The sequence below is a fragment of the Lemur catta genome, chromosome 8 (genome assembly GCF_020740605.2).
Source record: "Lemur catta isolate mLemCat1 chromosome 8, mLemCat1.pri, whole genome shotgun sequence".
Lineage (NCBI taxonomy): Eukaryota > Metazoa > Chordata > Mammalia > Primates > Lemuridae > Lemur > Lemur catta.
In genome coordinates this window covers 80,373,574-80,398,464 of record NC_059135.1, presented here as the reverse complement: position 1 = coordinate 80,398,464, position 24,891 = coordinate 80,373,574, and the positions used below count along the sequence as shown (strand labels likewise).

At 34.5% G+C, this 24,891-nt stretch overlaps 1 protein-coding gene across 1 annotated transcript in view; it reads right to left on the bottom strand.

Annotated features, from left to right (window-relative positions):
- Positions 1-24,891, bottom strand: part of LRP1B (LDL receptor related protein 1B) — a 1,757,623-nt gene that overhangs the window by 274,051 nt on the left and 1,458,681 nt on the right. Inside the window, exons 44-47 of the mRNA XM_045559136.1 lie at positions 10,004-10,196; positions 8,261-8,386; positions 4,299-4,427; positions 1,964-2,083 (exon numbers count right to left, since the gene is read on the bottom strand). Of these exons, the coding sequence (XP_045415092.1) occupies positions 1,964-2,083; positions 4,299-4,427; positions 8,261-8,386; positions 10,004-10,196 (568 nt within the window). The remainder of the gene's footprint in view (positions 1-1,963; positions 2,084-4,298; positions 4,428-8,260; positions 8,387-10,003; positions 10,197-24,891) is intronic.

Here is a 24,891-nt window from a genome sequence, read left to right as displayed (position 1 = left end):
GCATTAGTAGTTTTAATTAATGATCAAATTCTCCTTTTTGTACCAGTGTTTTTAACTTTTTATTTCAACAAGTAATTCTGATGCACTCTTTTAAAGCACATATTACTCCATACATCTTCTCTAGGTTTCTTTCTCCTTAATGCATCCAAAATCAATAATTCTGGTCTAAATCTACTACCTTAGCTCCAGATCTCTGTGTACATGCATGTGGAACAGCTCCATTTGGATGTCTACAAGTGCTCTAACCTCTGAATGCAAAATATTCTTATTGTTTTATCCCCATTCCCACACAAACCAAAGGCCCACAAAAATAAATAAATAAAATGAAGAAAAAATAAGTTTAAAATAGGTCAAAACATTCCCACAAAACTACTCTGTCCTTCCTCATGCTTTCTCTATGTTTATTATCCAAGAAGACCTCCTACACTATCTTTTAAATGTTGTTATATCTGTCTTATTCCCCTTTATTCTTAGCTTTAGCTGCTGTAATTATTGTAGGTTTCATTCACACAATCCCACTTTTTGTCTTTTTTTTTTGAAATGTAAATTTGATTATATTTGGTCTGCTTTAAACCTTCAGAGACTTTCTGGCAACTGCAAGATAAAGTCTGTGTTCCTTAACATGGCACAAGATACACGTTTATCCCCTGGCTCCTTCCTCTAACCTGTCTCATTGTTTTTAGCACTCCCCTATGTGCAATCTAGTCCTAACTGTATCAAATTACTTGCAGTTTTCAGTACTGTCCCTCTACTTAGAATTCTCTTCTGTTTCAATCATTCCATCTTATTTGTACTAAAATATTCAGCTTAAATTTGATACAGTCTATGAAACTTTTGAGGATACTTCCAAGCCAGAAATTTTTTAAAAATGGTGTTCTCATGGGTGCAACCACAGCATCTTATATATATATATCTTCGACTGTTTACATGACTGTTTCTCACTTAGAGTTTGAACTCTTTGTGAGCAGACACATATCTTATTAGTTTTGTGTCTTAGCCCCTAATGCATTGTACTCAGTAAAGTGAAGGCAATGAATGGGAAGTATTTTTAAGGAAAATTGCTTTGAAAATATCTGTTGGATACATATTTTAGAAGGCCTTCACTGTCATACTAAAAAATACTCATTTATTCTCCAAACAATGGTATTTCATTAGTAGTTCTTTATCAGAGAAGTGATTAAAAAAAAAAAAGGTCAATGCTTACATATCATTCACTATATACCAAGTACTGTTCTAAGCTTATTTAATATTAATATTATCATTTAATTATTTTTCCTGTTTTGCACTTTGAGAAACAGAGACACAGATACTAGTTAAGTGTCTTATTTAAATTTAGATAGTAAGTGTTGGGATGGAGGTTCTAATCCAGGCAGTCTAGCTTGATAGTCTGTCCCAGTAGTCCCTGTGGGAAAATGTTAAACAGTTATTAGCATGACTAAAAATATACAGATGAATGGGAAAAATATAGGCATGGAAACCAGGTAAATGGATACTCTGTAAATCCAGGCTTAAAGTGGATTGCCATTAAAGATATTAAAAAGAATTGGAAGATTTTTTGGGAATACAAGAAGGAGGGAATCAAGGATAACACCAAGGTTTCCTGTCCAGTGGTTAGGGAAATGAAATCATGGGTAAAACAGGAATGAAGGAGAACATTTTTGGAGCAGCAAATTCACTATTACACATTCTGGTAGAAATGTCCATGAAACAGGGGAGATGGAACTGGAGACAATGAGAAATTACAAGAATTTCAAAGTGAGCAAAGGAGTAGAAACCAGAAATAGAGAATATAGTCATAACTTTCAATTGACTTTAGTAATTCAACTCCAGCAGCATTTACCAAAGTATAGTCCATAGATGTTACTAGGTGTTATATACTACAGTGCTCTCAGAAACAAACTTTGAAAAGTTCAGGAGAAATTAGCATAGCAATACTGCTTGGCTGCTGCCAGCAAGTATTTACCTTTACAGTCTAATTCATCAGAGTTGTCTCCACAGTCATTTTCACCGTCACATAACTTGCCGTGAGGGATGCAACGACGATTGTAACAGGGCTTGAAACCTCTTCGACAGCTTCTGTTTTCTTGTAAATAAAAGTAGAAACTCATAATTGGAGATCATAGAGAAATATTTTTACAAAATGAAAATCACAGGCAGGATTTCACTCATAATGACTAGATTATGGACCTATAAAACAAATGCTGTGAGGTATAAAAGCTCTGGGTTAAAATATTCATATATTATTAAGGAGTAGTTCTTTCAGTAAAGCCCCTCTTTGACTTAATGTTTTAGCTATAGTGATTCACACCTGGAGATCTTTTCAAGTTGTACCCACATTATTGTTTCTGACACTCTGTCAAGTGGCACAGGAATAAACATACATCACATAATTACTTCTGAAGAAATAAATTTCTACCTAAAGAGTAAAAAGCACACTCCAACATGCATCTCCTATCTCCTCTGCATTTATCTGCAAGGATTTTGTAACAAGAAAACAAAAGCAGCAAAACATGCATTCCTGAATCAGTGTATCAAAGAGTCACCTAAATGTCAATATATTTCTCTTAAAATGTCTACAGAATTTCCTGAGAAGAATTGCCATCTGAATTCTATTTACTTCATTGAATGTCTTTTGACATTCTCTAATTTGGGACAAAAGTTACCATTTACAATAGTAATAGCTGCTCTTTATGGAACACCAGCTTTGTGCCAGGCTCTGTATTGGGTACACGTAAATGTGCACTTGCTTATTTAATGCTGTCAACCACCGTTAAAGCTGGTCGCTTTGTACTAGGAAACTAAAACATAGAGAAGGGAGTCACAGTCCTCACACTAGTCACACACTAGTAGATTTGAGAACAAAGAATTAACCTCATGTGCGATTCCAAAGCCCATGCTCGATGCCTGGGGTTGGAAAACTATTACCCCAAAGCAAAATCTAGCCTGTGAGCCTGTTTTTGTATGACTGTTGAGCTAAGAATTATTTTAAAATTTTTAAAGGATAGTAAACAATAAAAAATAGAGGGTATGTGACAGAGAGCATATATGGCCCGCAAAATCTAACATATTTATGAGTTGAACCTTTACAGAAAAAGTTTGCCAGCCCTTTTCTACATGAATATCATCTTACTACAATAAAAATAAAAATATAAAATACATTCTTAAGCCAGTTCATAGTAAATGCAAATTTGTAAGCTGATTCCTATAACATTTTCATGTTTTAATATTTTAATATTGTGCAGAATATAATCATTCATTAAAGCAAGTATGGTATTTGAGGCAAATTCCCTAGGATTTTGGTTACAGATCAATCATGGACAAATTATATTTGGCTATCATTTTATTTGAGGGTGTGCTCTTTTGTAATGTAAAAGAATGAGAAAACTGCCTGTGGATTTCCCAAACTCCATCTTCCTCTTGTTTAAACTTTTCTTTGATTATTTAGGTGCAATTATTACCTAGGTATTAGAACAAAGCAGAAAAGTAGAAATGAAAGGTAGCAGTTCCAGATATAGATTCCTAAATTTTGCATAGCACACAATCCCAATGCTATTGGATTTGTAGAATAAAAAAATAAATATGACTAATTTTTTAAAAATCTGGATCAATTGTACAGTAACCATCAATGATTACACAAAGACAAATTTCCAAGAAAAATATTGTTGTAATAAAGGCAAATATCAGTTGCTTACTAGGGTAGAAAAGCCAATCTCTAGTTCTGAGGGAGAGGTAGAGGTTGACTATCACTTGATGTCACCAACAGAGACACAGATAGTGGAATTCCATGCTTGGTGGAGACCATGGCTAAAGTAGTCAGCCTTTGTACCAAAGGACCCTAGCCCCCATGCTAATCCTAGAGACAGAAATAGAATAGACAAGACTTTGATATCAACCTAACTACATAGTATTGACTGATGGTGTAGTTTTGCTGCAAAGTAAGCCTGCAATATCCACAAATCACTGATGTTTCTGAATTTTTAGGAACGTAAGCCTAAAACCTATTGCTAAACATGAATAACCAGGCAGTTCAAAAGACAGGCTCTACTTTCTTTGAATTTGCGTTCAATGGATGGGAAGCCATGAGGAAATTCTTCAATGAGTATCATAGCTACTGGATGGGAAATAAAGTGCTTAATTTAACACAAGCAAAGCCAAGTCAGTTGCCTTAGATCTACACGCTAACGAGAGACATTGAAGAAATCATCCACATAAACCAAATGAAGACAAACAAATCAAAAACTCTAAGAAGAATCAGAAACTTCTCTCTGAAATGAGCAAATCACATATCAGACACTTACCACAGTAGAGCAGTTTCTCATCTGATTTATCCTTACAATGAGGAATGCCATCACAAGTGAGCTGATAGTCAATGCATTCACCATTTCCACATTCAAACTCCAAATAAATGTTGCAGGAGGAATTTTTAGCTAAAAGAGTAAAATGGTCTATGTTTTTGTGTAACAACCAACATTCGTTGATACCATTACAATTATTTTTCTTAATTTTAATTATAAAAATAAGCTAAAATTTATCTAAATATAAAATTAAATAAAGGGAAATGGCTTATGGCATTTTTTCATTAAAAATTAAGAGGAACACAGTTTGTTGTTCTTACCCTCCCTTTGTAAATGCTTTGGGAGTTGGATGACTTTATTTTTCTTTCATGCTTATTTATACATTTTGTTCATTATTCAGTGACTGTGTATGCGGAGGAAAAGTGTGTCTTAAGTTTGGATGACTATATTTATGTGTCTAGTCTAGCAGTCTACCTCAAAAATAAATTATGAAAAAAGAGCCAATTAAATGAGCTCTCCAAATAATGAAATGTTTTTGTGTTTTCTGTGGGAATCTATCACATGTTTTTTAATACATTGAAAATTTTCAGTAGATATCATACCCATTTTTGAACGCTTGATGTGAAATCATCTCAGTCAAATAAATGGTCCCAAATTTTCCCCACCTCCTACTTGGTCTTTGTCCCCCACTACCTTCTGATAAAGCCTCAGCAGCAAATTCTATAATTCACAAGTACTGGAATTGCTAAAATTATCCTCATCAGCCTCTTGTTCTACCTATGTGTGGGAGGTACCAGACCGCAGACCCTTTCTTCCTGCCACACGTGGCCGGCACTTACTCCTTGAAATGGACGGGATCTGTGGGATGAGCTGCTGGAGGACAATGGGAAGCATGTGCAACTGAGTCCAGGGACTCCAACTGACCACTGCCATATTGCCTTGTATCTAAATCTCAGGATTTTCATAAGACATTAAAAGTTTGAGTCTTTTAAGTGGTTTGCCCCAACCTGTAAGCACAGACCAACATCATAAAGTATAAAAAAGAATCCTTTCTATAGCTAGGTTTCATCCATGGAAACCCAGTACATAATCACTGTTTTGAAGAATCTCTATTGAGGAAGATTGACTTATTTTTATTTTTAAATAATAGATTTACTAGTAAATTTTTGGAATCCAATTTTTTGGGTGTGCTGTCTGCTCGCATGTACTCACTCCATTGCTTGTCAAATAGTTGTACATAGAAATCTAATTGTATTAATTATGTTGGAGGTAAATCAAATTCATTTATCTCTGCTAATATGAGAAATATACCTTAATTTTATAATTTACTACCTATTATTTGAACTTTATTTCATGATATTCAATTAAATAGCCACTATTATTAATTGAAGTTTCCACTATTTTATTTCTTTATTATTCCTAGAATTTAATTTTAACAGAATGTCTATGTATGTATATATGTATGTATCTAGACTTCTAATTTAACTCTTTCAATGATAGCAACACTTTCCAAAGGCTTTTTTTTTTTTTTTTTTGGTGCAATCTAAACTTCACTGGTCAAGCAGTAGCTAAATTAGAATATTATTTTAGAGAAAGTAACAAAAAATTTAAAACCTAAAAGTATTAATAAATTTAAAGGTAAAAGTATTATTAAATAAAAATGGTACTAATATTACTGGGTATAATCAGCTTAGATCATGAACTGAACAAAATTCAGCCACTTACTGAAAGTCTATTGACATTCCTGACTTATTTTGTCTATTTTAAGCACATCCTATTTACTGTCTCATTTCCAATAGAAAACTAATTGTTATGATGGAAAATGCCATAGTTAATGTTTTATATTCATAATGTCTTTGGGGGCAAGAACAAAATTGTTCACAGATAAATATGTTTTTTTATATTTAGCAAAAGCAAATATTATATGAGCACAATTCTTATTGAGGCATGTTCATTTGATGAAATCGTATTAAATCATGTTCTTTTGATGAAATATTATTAAAGTGCTTTCTCTTCTTTCTGGAAATAATGGTTCATCTGTCCTCTCATTCTCTTACATGACAATTACTTTACCTAATTATACTTGCTATTCCTATTTCTATCAAGGTTGTCAATAAGGCTAGTAACATTGTGAGGAATGGAACTGCCTAATCTTTTTGTCAACAGTTATGACAACAAATGGTTTTTCCTGCTTTGCCCTGAGGTAAGTGTTAGTAAATGGCCTTTCACCTCTGTAATGCTGCCGTTAACATTCATGAACAGCTCTGTGTGAAATCATTCAGATGTGGACATAGATATGCCAGAAACATTCTCATTTCCCAAAGATGGATTTGACAAGGAGAAGCCAAGAGTGACTTTCCAATCTCTCTGCTGGACAAGAGGATTTCAATATGAATGCACAATGCATACAGTCTGCTTCTATCACAGTTTGTCAGCTCTGAGGAATTCAATATCACTCTATAGTTTCATATGAATAAAATTGTACTTGTTTAAAATGATAGTTTTCTGTCTGATTCATTCTCTCTCATCAGTAGAGAGAAGCAGGTGGTTTAGTAGGGACAGTTGTATCTAACCTATTTTGCAGCAAGGACAGGCCTCTACTGTATGCAAATAAGCCTTGCTGTTTTGACTAAAGGCATTGCTTTACTACCGGCCTGCAGTGACCTATGAAAGAAACATGAGTGGTTCTAATGCATGGCTAACACTCCAGGCTTACAGATGGCACCAGATCCAGACCATTACAGCTGAAACCACAAACGCCAACTGAAAGAGAGACTTTAAGCAATTGCCTGAGCAATTCAGAGAAGTATAAAGTGACAAAGAAATATGAGAATTTGTGGCCCGGATTATTGAAATCAACTATCTGCATTTAAAATTCTCACCAATTGCATCATTCTCTCATTTGCTTTGGCACAGACTTAAATCAAACATTTACCCAGTTTGCTAAGACATGCACTTTTGGATTGTGATACCAATATGTAAAGTAAAAAGATATGTCTATGCTATTGTATTAGGTGCAATAGTTTTCAAGACAAAGAAAATTTTATCTAAGCATTTATATTCAGTTAAAGATCAGGTAAAAGAGAAGGTCCTCCTGGGGCATAAAGACTAAAAGAAGACTGAAGATGAAGATGAGAAATACTATTATTATAGTGTAGACATACCCCACTCAGCTAATTCTCTAGGATGATAAGATATAAGGTGAGGAAATAGATGAGGACAGAAAAAAATGTGAAAAATTGACATATCCTAACAGCGGGTTCACCAATTTCCAACAGGATACTTTTCTCCCACTTTTCTTATATACAAATTGTCTCAATGTTAAATAGAAATTAACCTTTTTCTATTGCTTGCTATTTTCCATGGCAGTATTGGAACACTTGAACATTTTTTTTATTTTGGAAACAGTTTTGGAAACTTAGTTGTTAATAAGTGTATATTGTAATGGTACTAATTAAAGATTTTAATGCCTTTGGGAGGCATAAACATCATGCAAGGCTGCAATGTTACATTCTTAATTAACAGTTTGGAAATGATTACAAATAAGCTGCATGAGCCATTCTCTCTCATTTACATACTGTGATGGACTGTGAGTGGTTTTACTGCAAGGCTACTGATATATTGCCTGTATACAAGTTTATTTCAGCTTCAATTAATTTTGCTATTGACTGAATTCACAAAGTCATAACTGGAAGTTTTCAAACAATCATTGTGTGCAGATACTCCTCTAGCTAGCCCAATACTTTCCAGTCCCCAACCAGGAGGCACAACATTTGTCACCATTTTGGTTATCATGGTGCTATAACTAAGTAGAATCGGGAACTGACTTCTTGTTAAAATAAAGCAACCAAGCTTCTAATATTGGTGGAGGGTTCAAGTTCATGAACATACTAAAACAATTTCAGTGTCTGTATTTGGCATTTTGAGCAGATAAGGTATATTACAGTTCAATTCTCTTTACTTACCCACACATCTGTTGTCATCTAGCAATATTCGGTCCCCTCTGCAGGAACAATTCACTCTCCCATTGGGAGTTAAAAGGCACAGGTCATGGCAACCTCCATTCAATAATGCACATGGAGAAAGTTCACCTGCAAGGAACAGGTTTTATGGGTAACATTTTATATTGAATTACTATTCTATGTTAGATATACATAAATAGTAAACTGTTAGACTGCCTCAATCTCTCAACAACATCTCATACACAAGAAACATTCAGGACTTTTGAAAACCTAAACATTCCTAAAGATAAATACATTAGAAAAATATGTAACATTAGTCACCATATCTTTTTAAAAATTTCTATTTTATTTTATTTGTTTCAGAATATTATGGGGGTACAAATGTTTTGGTTACACAGATTGCTTTTGTAGTGCTTGAGTCAAAGTTGTAAGTGTGCCCATCACCCATGTAGTGTACGTTGCACCTGTTAGGTGTGATTTTATCCATTCCCCTCCTCCTCCCTCCCACCTTCATGATTTCTGTTACGTTTTACTTCCATCTGTGCACATGAGTGCTGATCAGTTAGTTCCAGTTTAATAGTGAGTACATGTGGTGTTTGTTTTTCCATCCGTGTGACACTTCACTTAGGAGAATGGCCTCCAGTTCCATCCAGATTGTTGCAAAAGGTATTAACTCATTTTTTTTTTTTTATGGCTGAGTGGTACTCCATGGTATACATATACCACATTTTCTTAATCCATTCATGAATTGCTGGGCACTTGGGTTGATTCCACATTTTTGCAATTGTGAATTGTGCTGCAATAAACATTCTAGTGTAAGTATCTTTTTGATAAAATATTTTTTTTCCTTTGGATAAATACCCAGGAGTAGGATTGCTGGATCAAATGGTAGGTCTACTGTTAGTTCTTGAGGAATCTCCGTACTATTTTCCATAGAAATTGCACTACTTCGCAGTCCCACCAACAGTGTATAAGTATTCCTTTCTCCCCGTATCCACGCCAGCGTCTATTGTCACCACATCTTTTTAACATTCTGGTCAAGGATGCCATGGCATCAAATGAACTAGTTCTGCTAAAAAACATTTTAATAATGCAAACTGCAATTTTGTAGATATTTCAGTGATTAGAAACTTTTTAAGACCAGATACAAAGCTTATTTATCAAGTATCATTTTCATAGAAAAAATCTGACTTGAATGCTCAAAGTTATGAGGAGTGAGAATGGAATAGGATTTTTGAAACAAATAATTAAAAATAAATCATTCCTATTGTGGTACACTAAACACTATAGAATTTGCTTTAAACATTTCAAATAATCTTTTTCTTTCATTCTTTTCTTCTTTTCTTTTCTTTCTTTCTTTCTTTTTTTTTTAGATTGGATCTCTCTCTGTCACTCAGGCTGGAGTGCAGTAGCACCATTATAGCTCACTGCAGCCTGGAACTTCTGGGCTCAAGTTATCCTGCCACCTCTGCTGCTAAGTTGCTGGGACTTCAGGCGTGAGCCACCACACTGGGCAATCAGTTTCAATATACTGAACAGTCAAATCCTGAAGACTATCCAAAGAACTATAAGAAAACAAAATCCACACAGTCATAGTACAACAAAGAAAAAAAGAAGAAAATACTTAAATTTTTTTAAAAAAGAAAACAAAATCCAACTAAGTATTTCTAGAAAACATAAATATATTTGTTGAGAGATCAGAGAGTATATAATTGGAAAATAAATTTGCTTTCTATTGCAACTTACAGCTATTGGTGTCATTGGCAACAGCTATGATTCCCATTGGCTGATGTGGAATATCAGAACGAAGAATTTTTGTGTCTCCTCCTGTGTACTTGTTGGAACGCAGGATAGCTCTTCTTCCCCAGTCTGACCAGAAGATATAATTGTCATAAACAGCCAGACTGAGGAAAGTCCCTGGCCCAGACTTGACAATCACCTGCAATAAATTAAAATATCATATTTTCACAATGAAGAGCCAAATATTTATATAATCCACATCCACTTTTGCTTCAAAAAATAAATTGGATTTAGATTTATTTTATCATCAGATAAAAATAACTTTTTATTGAATGGATTATCATATTATGCTTTATATTTTATTTAAAATGTTGCTATCATATTTGATGTTTGTAAGGTGGCTAGTTAATATTTTAAATACATTTATTTAACAGTTCAATTTGTATAAACAACTGTATTGTTTCAGCATTATAACTAAAAATCATCAAGTTAAAAATATGAGATCAATTAAAATTACTAACATTTATTAATCATTATTAGGAAATCACCAGATATATTGTTAACACTCATCAAGTTCTCAAAACTATATATGGAATATAAAGAACCTTAAGATCCAAGCTCTTCCTTGAGGAGGCTTACAGTATGAGTGAATCAACAAGATGTACATGTCTGACAATAAAAGTTTAAAAGTAAAGACCATACTTTCACGCAGATCTAGATAGAGTAAAAGAGACGAGATTTACCTTCCCACCTAAATTAGGAAACAACAAAATATGTGAAATAAGGCTTTTCAACTCATTGCACATCAAGTAATGGAGGGCAGTGATTCCTGAGTAACAGGATACAGGGTGCGTTCCATCGTGACCACAATTTACAAGAGAGAGATTGCAGGGGACAGCACAGAAGAACCCAACCAGAGTCCAGAAAACTTCCTGAATGAAAATTACGGAAAGAGTTATGGGAAAGCAATGTGGCTTGATCTCACAGGACAGAGTGTTGAGAGAAGAGAGTCCAAAAGAGAGAGAACTGTGGATATCTGCACAGGGCCCTTCTGGAGCATCCAGTCAAGTACCGATAAGGCACACACATGCATGTGAGGCAACTCCTCTAGGTTGGGGAAATACCCAATGGAAAGGATTAGAGAAAAGAATCCCAAATTTCACAAGGGTCCAAGAATCGTGTCTGTTAATACCAACCAGACTCAAAATCTTCTAATTCATGGGACTCTGAGTAGAATACTTAGAAGGGTCTTGCCTTAGCAGTGGAGATTTATTAACCCAAGACTAAACTCTGCTCTAGTTCTGTGTAATAGACTTTAAAAGCAAGACCTAAAAGGATCAAACCATTTCCAAGTAGCTTAACTATCCAAGAAAAAAAGCTCAGCAATTTTTATGGGAATATGAAAATTTATGCCAATAAACTATTAAGCAAGAAAACATGGAAAAGGAAGAAAATTCTCAAATAAATAACATCTGCTTCCACCTTAAGAAACCAGAAGAAAAGTAAATTAAATCTAAAGGAAGGAGAAAACTAAAGATAAGAATGGAAAGTAAAGAAATAGAAAATAGAAAAACAATACAGACAAACCAATAAAATTAAAACCCATTCTTTGTGATCAATAAAATGAATAATGTATCATGATGAAGTTGGGTTTATCCCGGGAATACAACTTGATTCCATATTAAAAATTCAATCAGTATAATTTACCATAATAACAGACTAAAGAAGAAAACTCATAGGAATATCTTAGTAAGTGCAGAACAATTACTTGATAATATATAACATCCATCCTTGACAAAAACTCATAATAGAATTATAAATAGAAATAAAACCAGGAACAAGAAAGGGATGATTACTCTCACTACTTCTACTCAACATTTTCCTTAAGTTTTTAACCAGCATAATAAGGCAAGAAAAAGGTAAAAAAAAAAAAAAATACATATTGGGGGAAAAAAAGTCAAACTGTATTTATTTACAGATGACAAAATCCTCTACATAAAAAAATCCAATAGAATCTACAAAAAAAGGATATTCTAGAAGAAATAAATAAATTTAGTAAGGTTGAAGGATGCAAGATGGCTACTCAATTGTATTTCTATATAGTGGCAATAAGCCATTGAAAATTGAAATTAAAAAACTATTTACAATAGCATCAAAAATTATGAAATATTTAGAGGTAAATATGAAACAATATGTACAAGAACCTAAAAACTATAAAAATGTCAAGAGAAATTAACAAAAACATAAATAAGTATACTCTATCCATGGCTTGCAAGATTCAATACTATTAAAATGTCATTTCTCCTTAAATTGATACATTATATGTAAACTCAATAAAAACTCAGCAAACATTTTGTAGAAATAGATAAGCTAATTCCAAAATTCATCTGGAAATACAAAAGCCTTAGAATAGCCAAAAAAAAAAAAGTTGAAGTACTAGCACTACCTTGTTTCAATACAATATAAAATGACAGGTAGAAAGAAAGTGTGATACTGGCAAAAGTTAGACAAACGCATCAATAAAACAGGAGAGAATTTATAAACAGACCCATATATATATATATATATATATATATATATATATATATATACACACACACACACAGATAACTAATTTTTGACAAAAGAACAAAGGCTATTCAAAGAAATAGGATACTTTTTAAACAAATAGTACTTGAAAAACTAAATATCCATATGCAAAAAATGAATTCCTGTCCATATCTCACAACATATACAAAAATTAAATGAAATTAGATCATAAAGCTAATATAAAATTTAAAACTATAAAACTTCCAGAGGAAAACATAGGAGAAAATCTTTATGGCTTTGGATTAGGAAAGATTTTCAGATACAACATCAAAAACATGATTCATTAAAAAAATGATAAAGTGAATTTCATCAAAACTTAAGATTTCTGCTTTTCAAATGACACGGGTAAGAAAATGAAAAGATAAGCCACCAATTGTGAAAAAAAATTGCTAATCATATTTCTAGCAAAAAACTTATGCCCAGAATATATAAAGAACTCTCAAAACTCAATTATAAAATGAATGAACAAACAAATTTCTCTATTAAAGAACAGACACATCTCTGAAAAGACATTTTACTAAGGAGGATAAATGCATTGCAAATAAGCACATTAATATGAAAGATGATCAATATCATGAGACGTTAGACATGTTCTTGTTAAAAATCACAAGATATCACAACACAACTCTAAGAATGGGTAAAGCTAACACGATTGACCATAGCAAGTGTTGGCAAGGATGTAGAGAAACTTGTAGAAATGTAAAATGATACCAAAAATGTAGAAAAGGCATATTTTCTTAAAAAGTTAAAAAATTACAGCTAGTGTATGATCTACTCTTCTACTCTTAGCTATTCATTTACTCAAGGAAACTAAAGCATATTTATACAATGATTTGTACATAACTGTTCATAGCAGCTTTATTTGTAATAGATACAAACTTGAAAACATTCAATTGTCCATGTACAGGTGAGTGCATAAACAAAATGCATATAACCCACGTGACATAGATTCCCTTTTTTGGCCAAACTCTAGCCAGGCTCCTCTGAATTCTTTTTTAACTAGGCTCTGTCCTTGGGCATGTCCTCAAGAGTACAATTTTCATGAAATTTCCAATTCAGTTTAGCTATAATTCTTGATATCTGGCCACTCACAGTATCTGACAAAATTCCTCATCCCTCACTATCCCCCAGTGAAGTCTGATCATTCTGGCTTGGCTCCAGCAAGAATCCTGTAGGATCAGTTTAGTCAGAATCCACCCGTATCTATAAAATTTTCTCTTTGATTTTCCATCTACTGATTCAACACTCTGCCCCTAGGTTATAAATTCCCTCTTTTCCTTGTTGTATTCAGAGTTGAGCTGAATATCTCTCCCCTGCTGCAAAAGTCCATTGTAGTAATCCCTTGAAATAGTCCTGAATAAAGTCTGTCTTGCTATTTTAACAAGAGTGAATATTTTTTCTTTAATGCATACAATGGAATACTACTGAACAACAACAAAAACAAGATGTGCTATTAATGTGTATAACAACTTGGACGGATTTCCGTTATGCTGAGTGAAAGAAGCCAGACAAAAGGGAATGAACACTATATGGTGCCATCCATTTAAACTTCTAGCAAGTGCAAACTAACCTATAGTGGTGAACAAAAAGATAGTGTTTCCTGGAGATATAGTATGGAAGAGGCAAGATGGAAAGAGAGGGATTAAAAGGAAAATGAAGAAACTTCTGGGGTCATGGGTATGCTCATTATTTTCATTGTGATAATGGATTCACAGATGCAGGTGTGTATAAAAAATTTTACATGTAAATATGTGCAGTTTAGTGTATGTCAATTATACCTAGAATATTATTTTAAAAAATAAAGGTCAGAAATTTTTCTAAAATATTTCAGTAGAAATCCTAAGTATATGTGACTATAACTAGGCTTGGAAGAAAAGGATATACCAGAAAATTGATGTATTTATACTCAAGTTATTTTATTTAATTTTTGTTTCTAAACCTAAACCTATGTAGCTTAGTCAAATAGTTCCTCTCAACTTTTTATTATAGAAAATTAGGGAATGAATAGGGCGGGATAGTTTAAATCTAAGTATACCCCTGTTAGTTGAATAAAGAGCTCAGATGTCTGGAAGAGAGAAACTGATACAAGTTTACTCCTGTAATGAAAAGGTAAGACATATTTAAGGAACAGAGCAGAAGATATACAAAAGAAGAAAAGGAAAAACCAGACCTATAATCTTCAAAGAAACCAAAGAAATCTACAAGAATTTGCCTTCATGGCTTTGGAAACTTCTAGGGACATGTTTAAAGGCATTGATGTAATTTGTTGTTTTATTTTCTTTGATTTTATTTAGAAAAAATCTGTGCCTTCCCACTGTGCACAAATTACATGAATGGAGAGTTTGTAGCATACTTAGAATGAGGAAATGGGCCTTTGCCTTAGCAACTTTCCAGTCAGGAGGGCCTTTATTTTTTAAAATAATACGTTAAAATTTTAAAATAAATTTCTGACCTTTATTTTTAAAAATAATATTCTAGGCATAATTGACACACACTAAACTGCAGGTATTTACATTTTAAAGTTTTTATACACACCTGAATCTGTGAATCCATTATCACAATGAAGATAATGGTAGTCAATATCCCATTCAGAACTACAGAATGTCCTGAACTGTCCCCATTTCAGAATTTACTGTGGTATAATGGAAAAGGCATACAATGGGGCCTCAGAATGTTTAGGTTCTACTGGCAGCTTGATCAGTCTTTAGCACTGTGGATTTGCAGAAGATATTTCCCTTTTAAAAATTTTAGTTTGCTCACCTCTAAGGTGAGGCTGATCAAAATCTGCTTCTATAACTTTACAAGGTTGGTATAAGGATTTATGTGGAAATGTTCTGAAAATTTTAACTCATCTATGTGCCTGTATTTGTTTAATTTAACTGTCAGAAATAAGTTTGGTATTAACTTTTGTGATTTTGCCTGCAGTTATTCTAAAGTAATTATTGTTATTTAAAAATCAAATTTAGATTTTTTCCTACTTGTTACTTACCTCTTGGGTACACTGAATACTATCCTAGTGACAGGCACAGTGAAAGCCCTGATTTGGGCATTTTCCAATATATCCTTGTAACGAAAACATTTGAACTCCCTTAATATTTTGAAATAATAATAATAATAAAATTAAAAAATTAAATTGAAATATTTTTGTTGAAATAAACATATCAGTTTGATTTTTTTGGCTTCGGTATTAACATTTCAAGAGGAAATATCACTAGGTTAATTTACCCTGTAATCAGAAAAAAAGAAGCTTTATTCCTTCCTCTTAGAAAAGCCAAACTTTAAGATTTATACCTCTTTTAAATTTCAAAAATTTTTTTTGTTTGAAAATCAGTGTGAATGAGGGCAGATTGCTTGCTAGGACAATGTAAAAATGATAACTTCTCTTTTGTGCCATCTGAGAAGATTGTCCTGGGGAAGGGAAAGACAGGTAAGCAAACAAGAGGAGGAATGGGAAAGAAGGACTTTGGGATTATGAAATTCTGGGAAACTAAATAAGGTCTAAGTGAATATGCTGTCACTCAGACATCAGGGGAGAAGATCCCAAGATGGGCCTGGTGGGAAGGGCTAACACACAGGATAGTCCTTCCTATAGGCCATGGCTGTGAGTCTGAGTTTTGTTATGAAGGTAATGGTCAGCAATTAACATTTTTTAAGCAGGTTAATATCATTATTATTATTATTTTTTTTATTTCAGTTCATCATGGGGGTACATAAGTTCAGGTCATATACATTGTCCATGTCCCGCCCATCCCCCTGAGTCAGAGTCCCAAGCGTGTCCATTCTCCAGACAGTGCGTCTGGCACTCACCATGTAGTCATACCTCCATCCCCTCCCCCCCCCACCTCCCGGAATCAGCACCTTCAAGCATGACCATTCCTCAGAGGGTGTGCAACGCACTCATCATGTAGGCATACACTCATCCCCTCCCCCTACCCCCCATCTCATTTGTAGCTTTAAAGATTATTCTGCCTCTGGGGTAAAGACTAGATTAGATAAGAACAAAAGGAGTTTCCTGATGATAAGTCAAAATCAACAGCATTTGTCCAGACAAAGGACAATCTTTTGAAATTGTGAGTAAGAGAGAAATGTGAAGGAGAACACAATTATTAGAACAGTATTTACAAATAACTCCTACCATTTGATCCAGGAATCCCACCACTGAGTATCTACCCAAAAGAAAAAAAGTCATTTTATAAAAAAGGACACCTGCACCCAAATGTTTATCACAGCACAATTCACAATTGCAAAAACATGGAATCAACCTAAGTGCCCATCAACAAATGAGGATATAAACAAAATGTTGTATATATAGAGGGAGAAGCCAAGATGGTCCACTAGAGACATCACTTGTCAGACTGTTCCAGGGGAAGGTAGGATAGCAGATTGAGAAGAGGGGAGAAGAGCTGCAACTCAGATGTGGATCACAGAGAGTGATGACAGAGATGGCTGGGGACCCCATAGAGAAAAACTGTGAGACTGAGAAGGAAGAAGATAAAGAGGAGAAAATATTGGTGAGAATCAAATTCAGAGAGTGTCAGAGCCCAGTGAAAAAAGGGTAAGGGAGAATTATCCTTCCTCTCCTACACACCTTTGGTTAACAATGGGCTGCTAAGTTTATGGAAGGCTTTTCCACACTTCACAAGCCCAGGCATGGCAGCAAGTAAGGAATGGTGGGGTGGACTAGTGAGGCCCAGGAGCTTGGGGAGTGTGGGAGGGGCTTCCCCTGGGAGAGTGCCATGAAAGGCCAGAGTGCTGGCTTTCTTTCATCCAGACACTTCCTCCCCAGCACCTCCCCTAATTACTGCAACCAAGAAAGCAGTTTGAGCTTGGGCTGAGCTGAGGCTGACCAGAAACTGTGGCCCCTCCCCCCATTACAACTGTGAGAGTAGTTTGAACTCCCCATCCCTCAGCAATTCACTGGGTCGCACACTGGTGACTCAGATAAGCAAGCCAGTCCTGGTGCCAACCCGCCCCCAGACACAAGAAGGGAAGAAGTCTGGGAACTGGAATTGGGTGGCAAGAAAGCCCATGTAGATACATCTCTGATGGGATAATGTGGAGGGGTGCTGAGGAATGGGGATTTGGGAGTGTGCCCAGCCCCACTGCTGGAGAACTGCCATATTGGAAAAGGGTGTGTCATTCACTATTAAATTGGAACTTACTGATCAGCACTCAAGTGCACAAATGGAAGTAAAACTCAGCAGAAATTAAGCAGGTGGGGGTAGGGGATGGGTAAAATCATACCTACTGGGTACAATGTACACTATCTCTGATGGGCACACTTATAACATTGACTCAAGCAGTATGAAAGCAATCCATGTAACCCAAACATTTGTACCCCTGTAGTAGTCTGAAATTAAAAAAAAGAAAGAAACTGTGGTATATATAGTATATAGACACCATAGAGTACTACTCAGCCATAAAAAGGAATGAAAAAATGCTTTTGCCGCACCTTGGATGCACCAAGGAACTGGAGACAATTATCCTAAGCGAAATATTCGGGAATGGTAAAACAAATGCCACATGTTCTCACTTATAAATTGGAGATACACAAGGCATATATATAGTCATAAAGTGGTGTAATGGACATTGAAAACTAAGAGGGGCAGGGTGTGAGGGGGTTGATGGATAAAAATCTACCTATCAGGTTAATGTACACTATTCTAGTGACAAGTACACTAAAAGCCCTGATTTCAGCATTATACAATTCATCCATATAAAAAAAAAACCACTTGTACCCCTAAGTCTCCTGAATTTAAAAAAAAAAAAAAAGACTCCCTAACCCACTTTTTACCAGAACTCACAAGGGTTGTTATTTATTCATTTATCTTTTCACCATTCCCTAATCATCAATAACAGCTACCATTTCATAAATGCTAAATGCTTATACTGTACAAGATGTGTATGTATTACATGGATAATTTAATCTTCACACAAACCATGTGGTAGCTACAATTCTAATCCACATTTTACTGATGAAGACTGATACTTGAAGATGTTATTTTAAGGTTGCAGATTTACTAAGTCATCTAAGTATTTCAAACTCAAAGTGCCCAATATATGAATTAATTTTTATTATATGGATTTTTGCCTTGATGATAAGGACTAGAGAAAATCTGTTTTGATTTATTAGCAAATATATATGTGCTGTCTTTATAATTAAATCCATGCTCCTTCAAGTTAGGGACTATAGTAATGTCTTTGATTTCCCCAGTATCACACTTAGACTAACAATGTATACACTCAATAAACATTGTTGAAGGACTAAGAATGAACATTTTAAGTTAGATATAAATAAAAACAGTTGATATGGGTAGTTAGTCTTATGAAAATGAAGTTTTTCTGTGTTTTTGCCAAACAACATTATACCTACTTTCATTAATTTTAATACTAATTGAATCTAGTAGTTTACTTTTGTAATTCTGCCGAAACAGAGAAAAGGGGAGAAAACCAATATTAAACTCAGTCTATAATTATGCATGTTGCTTTTTAGGGTACAATAGGTTGCACTAGGAATCAAGCTAACTCCAGCCATCTCATTTTTGGTTAAAGTTCCATGTAGAACAGAGAAGGGAAATACACTAAATTGTACATTCCAATCTCCACGTTAAAACACTTTTGTCAAAAGTTTGCAAACCCTGCATGTTGCACACCTAGTCAGCATCTTTATTTATAATGCAGAAGCTTTGTCATCATAAATTGCACTCTATCATGTTGTATGGCAATGCACTTTTATGGCATAATTTGAGGTACTTTTATCTTGAGCCAACAAATAGTTCATGCTTTAAAATAATAATTCATGTTTATTCATAAAATGCATTTCATCACACAGTTACTTAATTTCACATGTGTCCTCATAGACATTAAATTGTTTCTTTGGAGATGCCACATAGACTTGAAACATGTCAAGAATTCGTAGTCACTAGTCACATGCCTTTTGCATCTTGGAACTGGTACCTTATTAGTGCAAGCACTTGAACCAATCAAGGAATACAAGAGTATTTAGTTGTGTAAACCAGACAACATATTTCCAACACCCAGATGCTAAATGATAAACCAAATGATTTTAAGACCAGGCAATTGGGAGGCTCCCCAAACACCCCAGCTAATTGCCTCACTGGCAAGATCATACATGATCATTATGAGAACTGACAACTTGGTCCCTGCCATGGCTGGGCATGACAGAATGTTACAGAATTCAAAGAGATTACTGCAGTTGCTTTAGCCTGGGAAATAATGGCAATGTGCTAAATCAGTAAGTTAAAATTGAGACATATTTAATGTAAGAGAGGATGACTATATTTAGTTTACCTGAGGGAGTCTGTAGAACAAATACAAGATGACTAAATGCCATTAATGTCTAACCAAATTTGAAAATAACAAGATTCAAAGCAATCATCTAAAAGACTTCTCAATTGTGTTTACTGTGCTCTTAAAAGGGGACACACACACACACACACACACACACACACAGAGGCAATAAAGTTCCTTAACACAGGACTCTTTACTGTTAGAAGAGTCCTACCCAGAAACTCTTCTAACAGTAAAGTCACTCTCTAGGTAACCTGGCTTCAAATAGAAAACATGATTGCCAATTTTCTATTACTCTAAGCTTCTCACTAAACTACGAAGTCTTTGTATTAGTTAAGCTTGAAGCGGGGAAACAGCTGGCATGCTCAAATAAGGGTAATCTGTAGAGAGCTTAATCAAGGCACACTTGACAAAGATTGTTGTCAGGGTATAGGGAAACCATAAGAGATGATGGATGACCCTGGAGCTGTTACCAGCCTTAGGGCTGAAAGGACAATGGGATGGAGTGGTTTCCAGAACCCAGACAAGAACCACCTTGGGAGGAGTTACTAGCCTTTGTTAGAGAGGCAGACTCTTCAGAGACAGAGATTAGAGAATTAATTCTTTTGACTTCACACAAGTTACTTCTGTTTTCTCTATTTACTTAACCAGAAGCCAGAGGGCAAGGGAGCCAGTTTCCACATAGTAAGCCTCCTGGGGGAAGAGCACAGGGGGAGGAGGGTGGAGAAAAGATCTGGAATATACGCCAGAGAGAAGTAGTTGAAAGAATCTTATTATGAGACTCATTATTTTTCCTTGGACAACGCTTTTGTCTTCTTGGGACTCAGTCCCCTAATCTGTAAAATGAGATAAAAACAATGACTCAGCTCTGCTCCTTTTGCAAGGAAAGAGACAGGGTAAAAATATCCCCTTAAGTCACACAGAGGAGCAATGAAACGAAATCTAAACTGTGAGATTCCTGAAATGTTATAATCACTCTTAAATGAAATCTGGGCAAGTTTTCCATGTTTTTATTTTTTATCTTAGTATGTGATTATAGTTATCAAAGCTGTAACTTACCCCAGATTCTGAATTAGCTACATTTAGACAATTTGAAATTCATAAGGTGATTTGTATCAATAAAGAGTAGATTTTTTTTAAAAGACTATTTTTTAGTGAGTTTTCTCCACTTTAATTTTCTTTCAAACACATTCATGTGGGGATTCAATTCAAGAGTGACTTCTTTGGGAATCCTTTCCCAGCTGCCAAGGTAAAATGGCATCTTCTTCTGCACATCCAGAACAGTTTTTATACAAATGTATTATAACAATCATCAGAGGATATTATAAGAGCTTTTAATTTATCATTCTCCCTGGCAGAACTAAAATATTTTAAACCAGGAGCTGTTTATTTTCATTTTTGTAATCCAAGTGCTTACAACATATTTAACATCCAATATTTACTTACTGATGGAATAGTAAATAAATGAGTGATTAAAAAACATTTTCCTCTGCTGTATGGGTTTATTTCTTTTGCTGCTGCTGCTTCTTTTAAAGTACCTATGTATGGACTTCTAACTCAGCTTTGTACTTTATTTGCTTATGTACATAAAGATAAAATCTTTTCTTTGTAAAATAGTATTACCAAGACTTGTGTTTTACTGAAGAACTATAGACATAATCTTTTCAGGATCACACTCATATCTTTGATAACTATTTCAATGATGTCACCCTCTAGATCATTACCTAAATACAACTCTCCTGGCTTTTTAATATTTTAGTAGAAAAAGGGAAGAAGTAGTGAAAGGAGTATATGTTAAATTAAAACCTCATCCATACCATACTGAAATGCCAGTCCTAATCTTTCAAATTTAGATTAAAAATCAAGTATTGTTTTATGCTAGATTTTAAGAAGTTAAAAACTGCCCTGCACTAATAGGTATGTGTGAATGTGTGTTTTTCAGTGTATGTGTATGTGTGAAGAACAAGGAAAAGCCAGAAACAAATTAATTTGTTTGGACTTCTTCCAAACTCATTCCATGAGCCTAGATTACCTTGATACCAAAACCAGATAAGAACACACACAAAAAGAGAACCATAGGCCAATATCCCTGATGAACACAGATACAAAAAATCTCAACAAAATACTAGCAAACTAGATCTAGCAAGCAGCACATTAAAAATATTATTCACTGTGATCAAGTTGCAGTGGATGGTTACATGTATACAAATCACTAAATATGATACATTACCTCAACAGAATGAAGGACATAACCATATGATCACCTCAACAGACAGAAGAAGCATTTGATAAAATTCAACATTGCTTCATTACAAATTAGGTATAAAAGTAATGTAGCTCAACACAATAGACCATATGACAAACCCATAGCTAACATCATACTGAACATGGACAAGCTAAAAGCATTTCCTTCTAAAAAGTGGAATAAGACAAAGATGCCCATTTTCAGCTCTCTTACTCACCATGGTATGGGAAGTCCTTGCCAGAGCAGTTAGGCAAAAGAATGAAATAAAAGGCCTGAAACTGGAAAGAGAAAGTCAAATTGTTCTTGCAGAAGACATAAACTTCTGTACAGAAAACCCTAACAGTTCCACGAAAATACTCTTATAATAGGATACAAAATCCATCATACACCAACAACAAACTAGCTGAAAAAGAAATCAAGAAAGCAATTTGATTTATGATAGCCTCAAAAATAAATAAATAAATAAATAAATAAATAAGCAAACAAACCTATGATAAATTTGACCAAAGAAGTGAAAGATCTCCACAGGAAAAACTATAAAACACTGATACAAGAAATTGAAGAGAACACTGAGACGGGGAAAGTCATCCCATGTTTATGGATTAGTTGAATTAATAATGTGAAAATGACCACAGTACCAAAAATGATCTACGGATTCAATGCAATCTCTGTTAAAATACCCGTGACATTCTTTACAGAAATAGAATAAACAATCCTAAGACTCATATGAAACCATGGAATAAACAAGCTTAAAATTCATATGGAAAAATCCTAAAATTCATATGGAAAACCACAAATAACAAAAGCAATCCTAAACAAAAAGAACAAAGATGAAGGCATCATGCTATTTGACTTCAAAATATACTACAAAACTCTAATAACCAAAACAACATGGTTCTGGCCCCAAAACAGATACACAGAAAGGTAGAACAGAATAGAGAGCTCAGAAATAAATTCACATATTCACAGCCAATTGATCTTTAAGAAAGGCTTCAAGAATATTCATTGTGGAATGGATAGTATCTTCAATAAGTAATGCTGGAAAAACTGGATGCATATGTAGAATAATGAAACTAGAACCCTATCTCTCACCATATGCAAAAATCAGTTCAAAAGGATTAAAGACTTAAATGTAAAACTCAAACTAAGAAACTACTAGAGGAAAACATAGGTGAAATGCTTCAAGATATTGGTCTGGGAAAAGATTTTATAGATAAGGCCTCAAAAGCAGAGGCAACATAAGCAAAAATAGACAAATCGGTTTATATCAATCTAAAAGACTTCTGCACAGCAAAGGGAAGAATCAACAGAGTGAAGAGACAATCTGAAGAGTGGGAGAGAATATTTCCACACTATGCATCTAACAAGCGACTAATATCCAGAATTTACAAGGAATTCAAACAACTCAACAAGGAAAAAACCCAAAAAATTCAGTTAATAAATTGGCAAATGAGCTGAATAGACATCTCTCAAAAGAAAACATAAAAATGGCCATCAGGTATAACATAAAAAATGGTCAACACTACTAATCAACAGGGAAATGCAAATCAAAACAACCATGAAATATCCTCTTGCCCCAGTTAGAATGGTTATAATCAAAAAGACAAAACATAGCAAATGCTGGCAAGGAGGTGTAGGAAGGGGAATTCTTTTTCTTTTCTTTTCTCTTTTTTTAAAGAAGAGATGGGGTCTTGTTCTGCACCCAGGCTGAAGTACAGTGGCATGATTGTAGCTTATTGAAGTCTCAAACTCCTGGGCTCAAGTGATCCTCTTGCCTCAGCCTCCTGAGTAGCTGGGAATACCAGAGTGCATCACCACACCCAACTAATTGATGTTTCCTAGGCTGATCTGGAACTCCTGGCCTTCAGTGATACTCCCACCTCATCCTCCCAAAGTGCTGGCATTACAGGCATGAGCCACTGTGCTCAGCCTAGAAAAGGGAACTCTTACACACTGTTGGTTGGAATGTAAATTAGCACAGCCATTATGGAAAACGATATAGAGGTTCCTCAAAAAACTAAAAATAGAACTACCATGGGCCCCCCCCCAATCCTATTATTGGTGTATAGCCAAAGGAAAGAAATCAGTATGCTGAAGAGAGGCCTATACTCCCATGTTTATTGCAGCATTATTTATAATAGATGAGATACGGAATCAACCTAAGTGTCCATCAGCAGATGAGTGGATAAGAAAAATGCAGTGTGATTATGCAATGGAATACTATTCAGCCATAAAAAAGAATGAAATCCTGTCATTCATGGCAACATGGATAAGCTCAGAAGGCATTATTTTAAGTGAAATAAGCCAGACACAGAAAGATAAATATTGCATGTTCTCACTCACATGTGGAAGTTAAAAACGTTGATTGCATAGAAATAGAGAGTAGAGTAGTGGTTATTAGAGGCTGGCAAGGGTAGAGGAGGTGACATAGAGGGGAGTTGGTTGATGAATACAAAATTACAGCTAGATAGGAGGGATAATGTCTAGTGTTCTATAGCACTGTAGGGTGACTATAAGTAACAATTTATTGTATATTTTCAAATAGCTAGAAGAGTGGATTTTGTATGTTTCTAACCCAAAGAAATAATAAATGTTAGAGGAAATGGATATGCTAATTACCCTGATTTGATCATAACACATCATATACATGTATCAAAATATTACACTGTATACCATAAATATGTACAATTGAGTCAAACTAGCAATAAAAGCAAAACAAATAGCAAATAAACTTTAAGTTAAAATGACT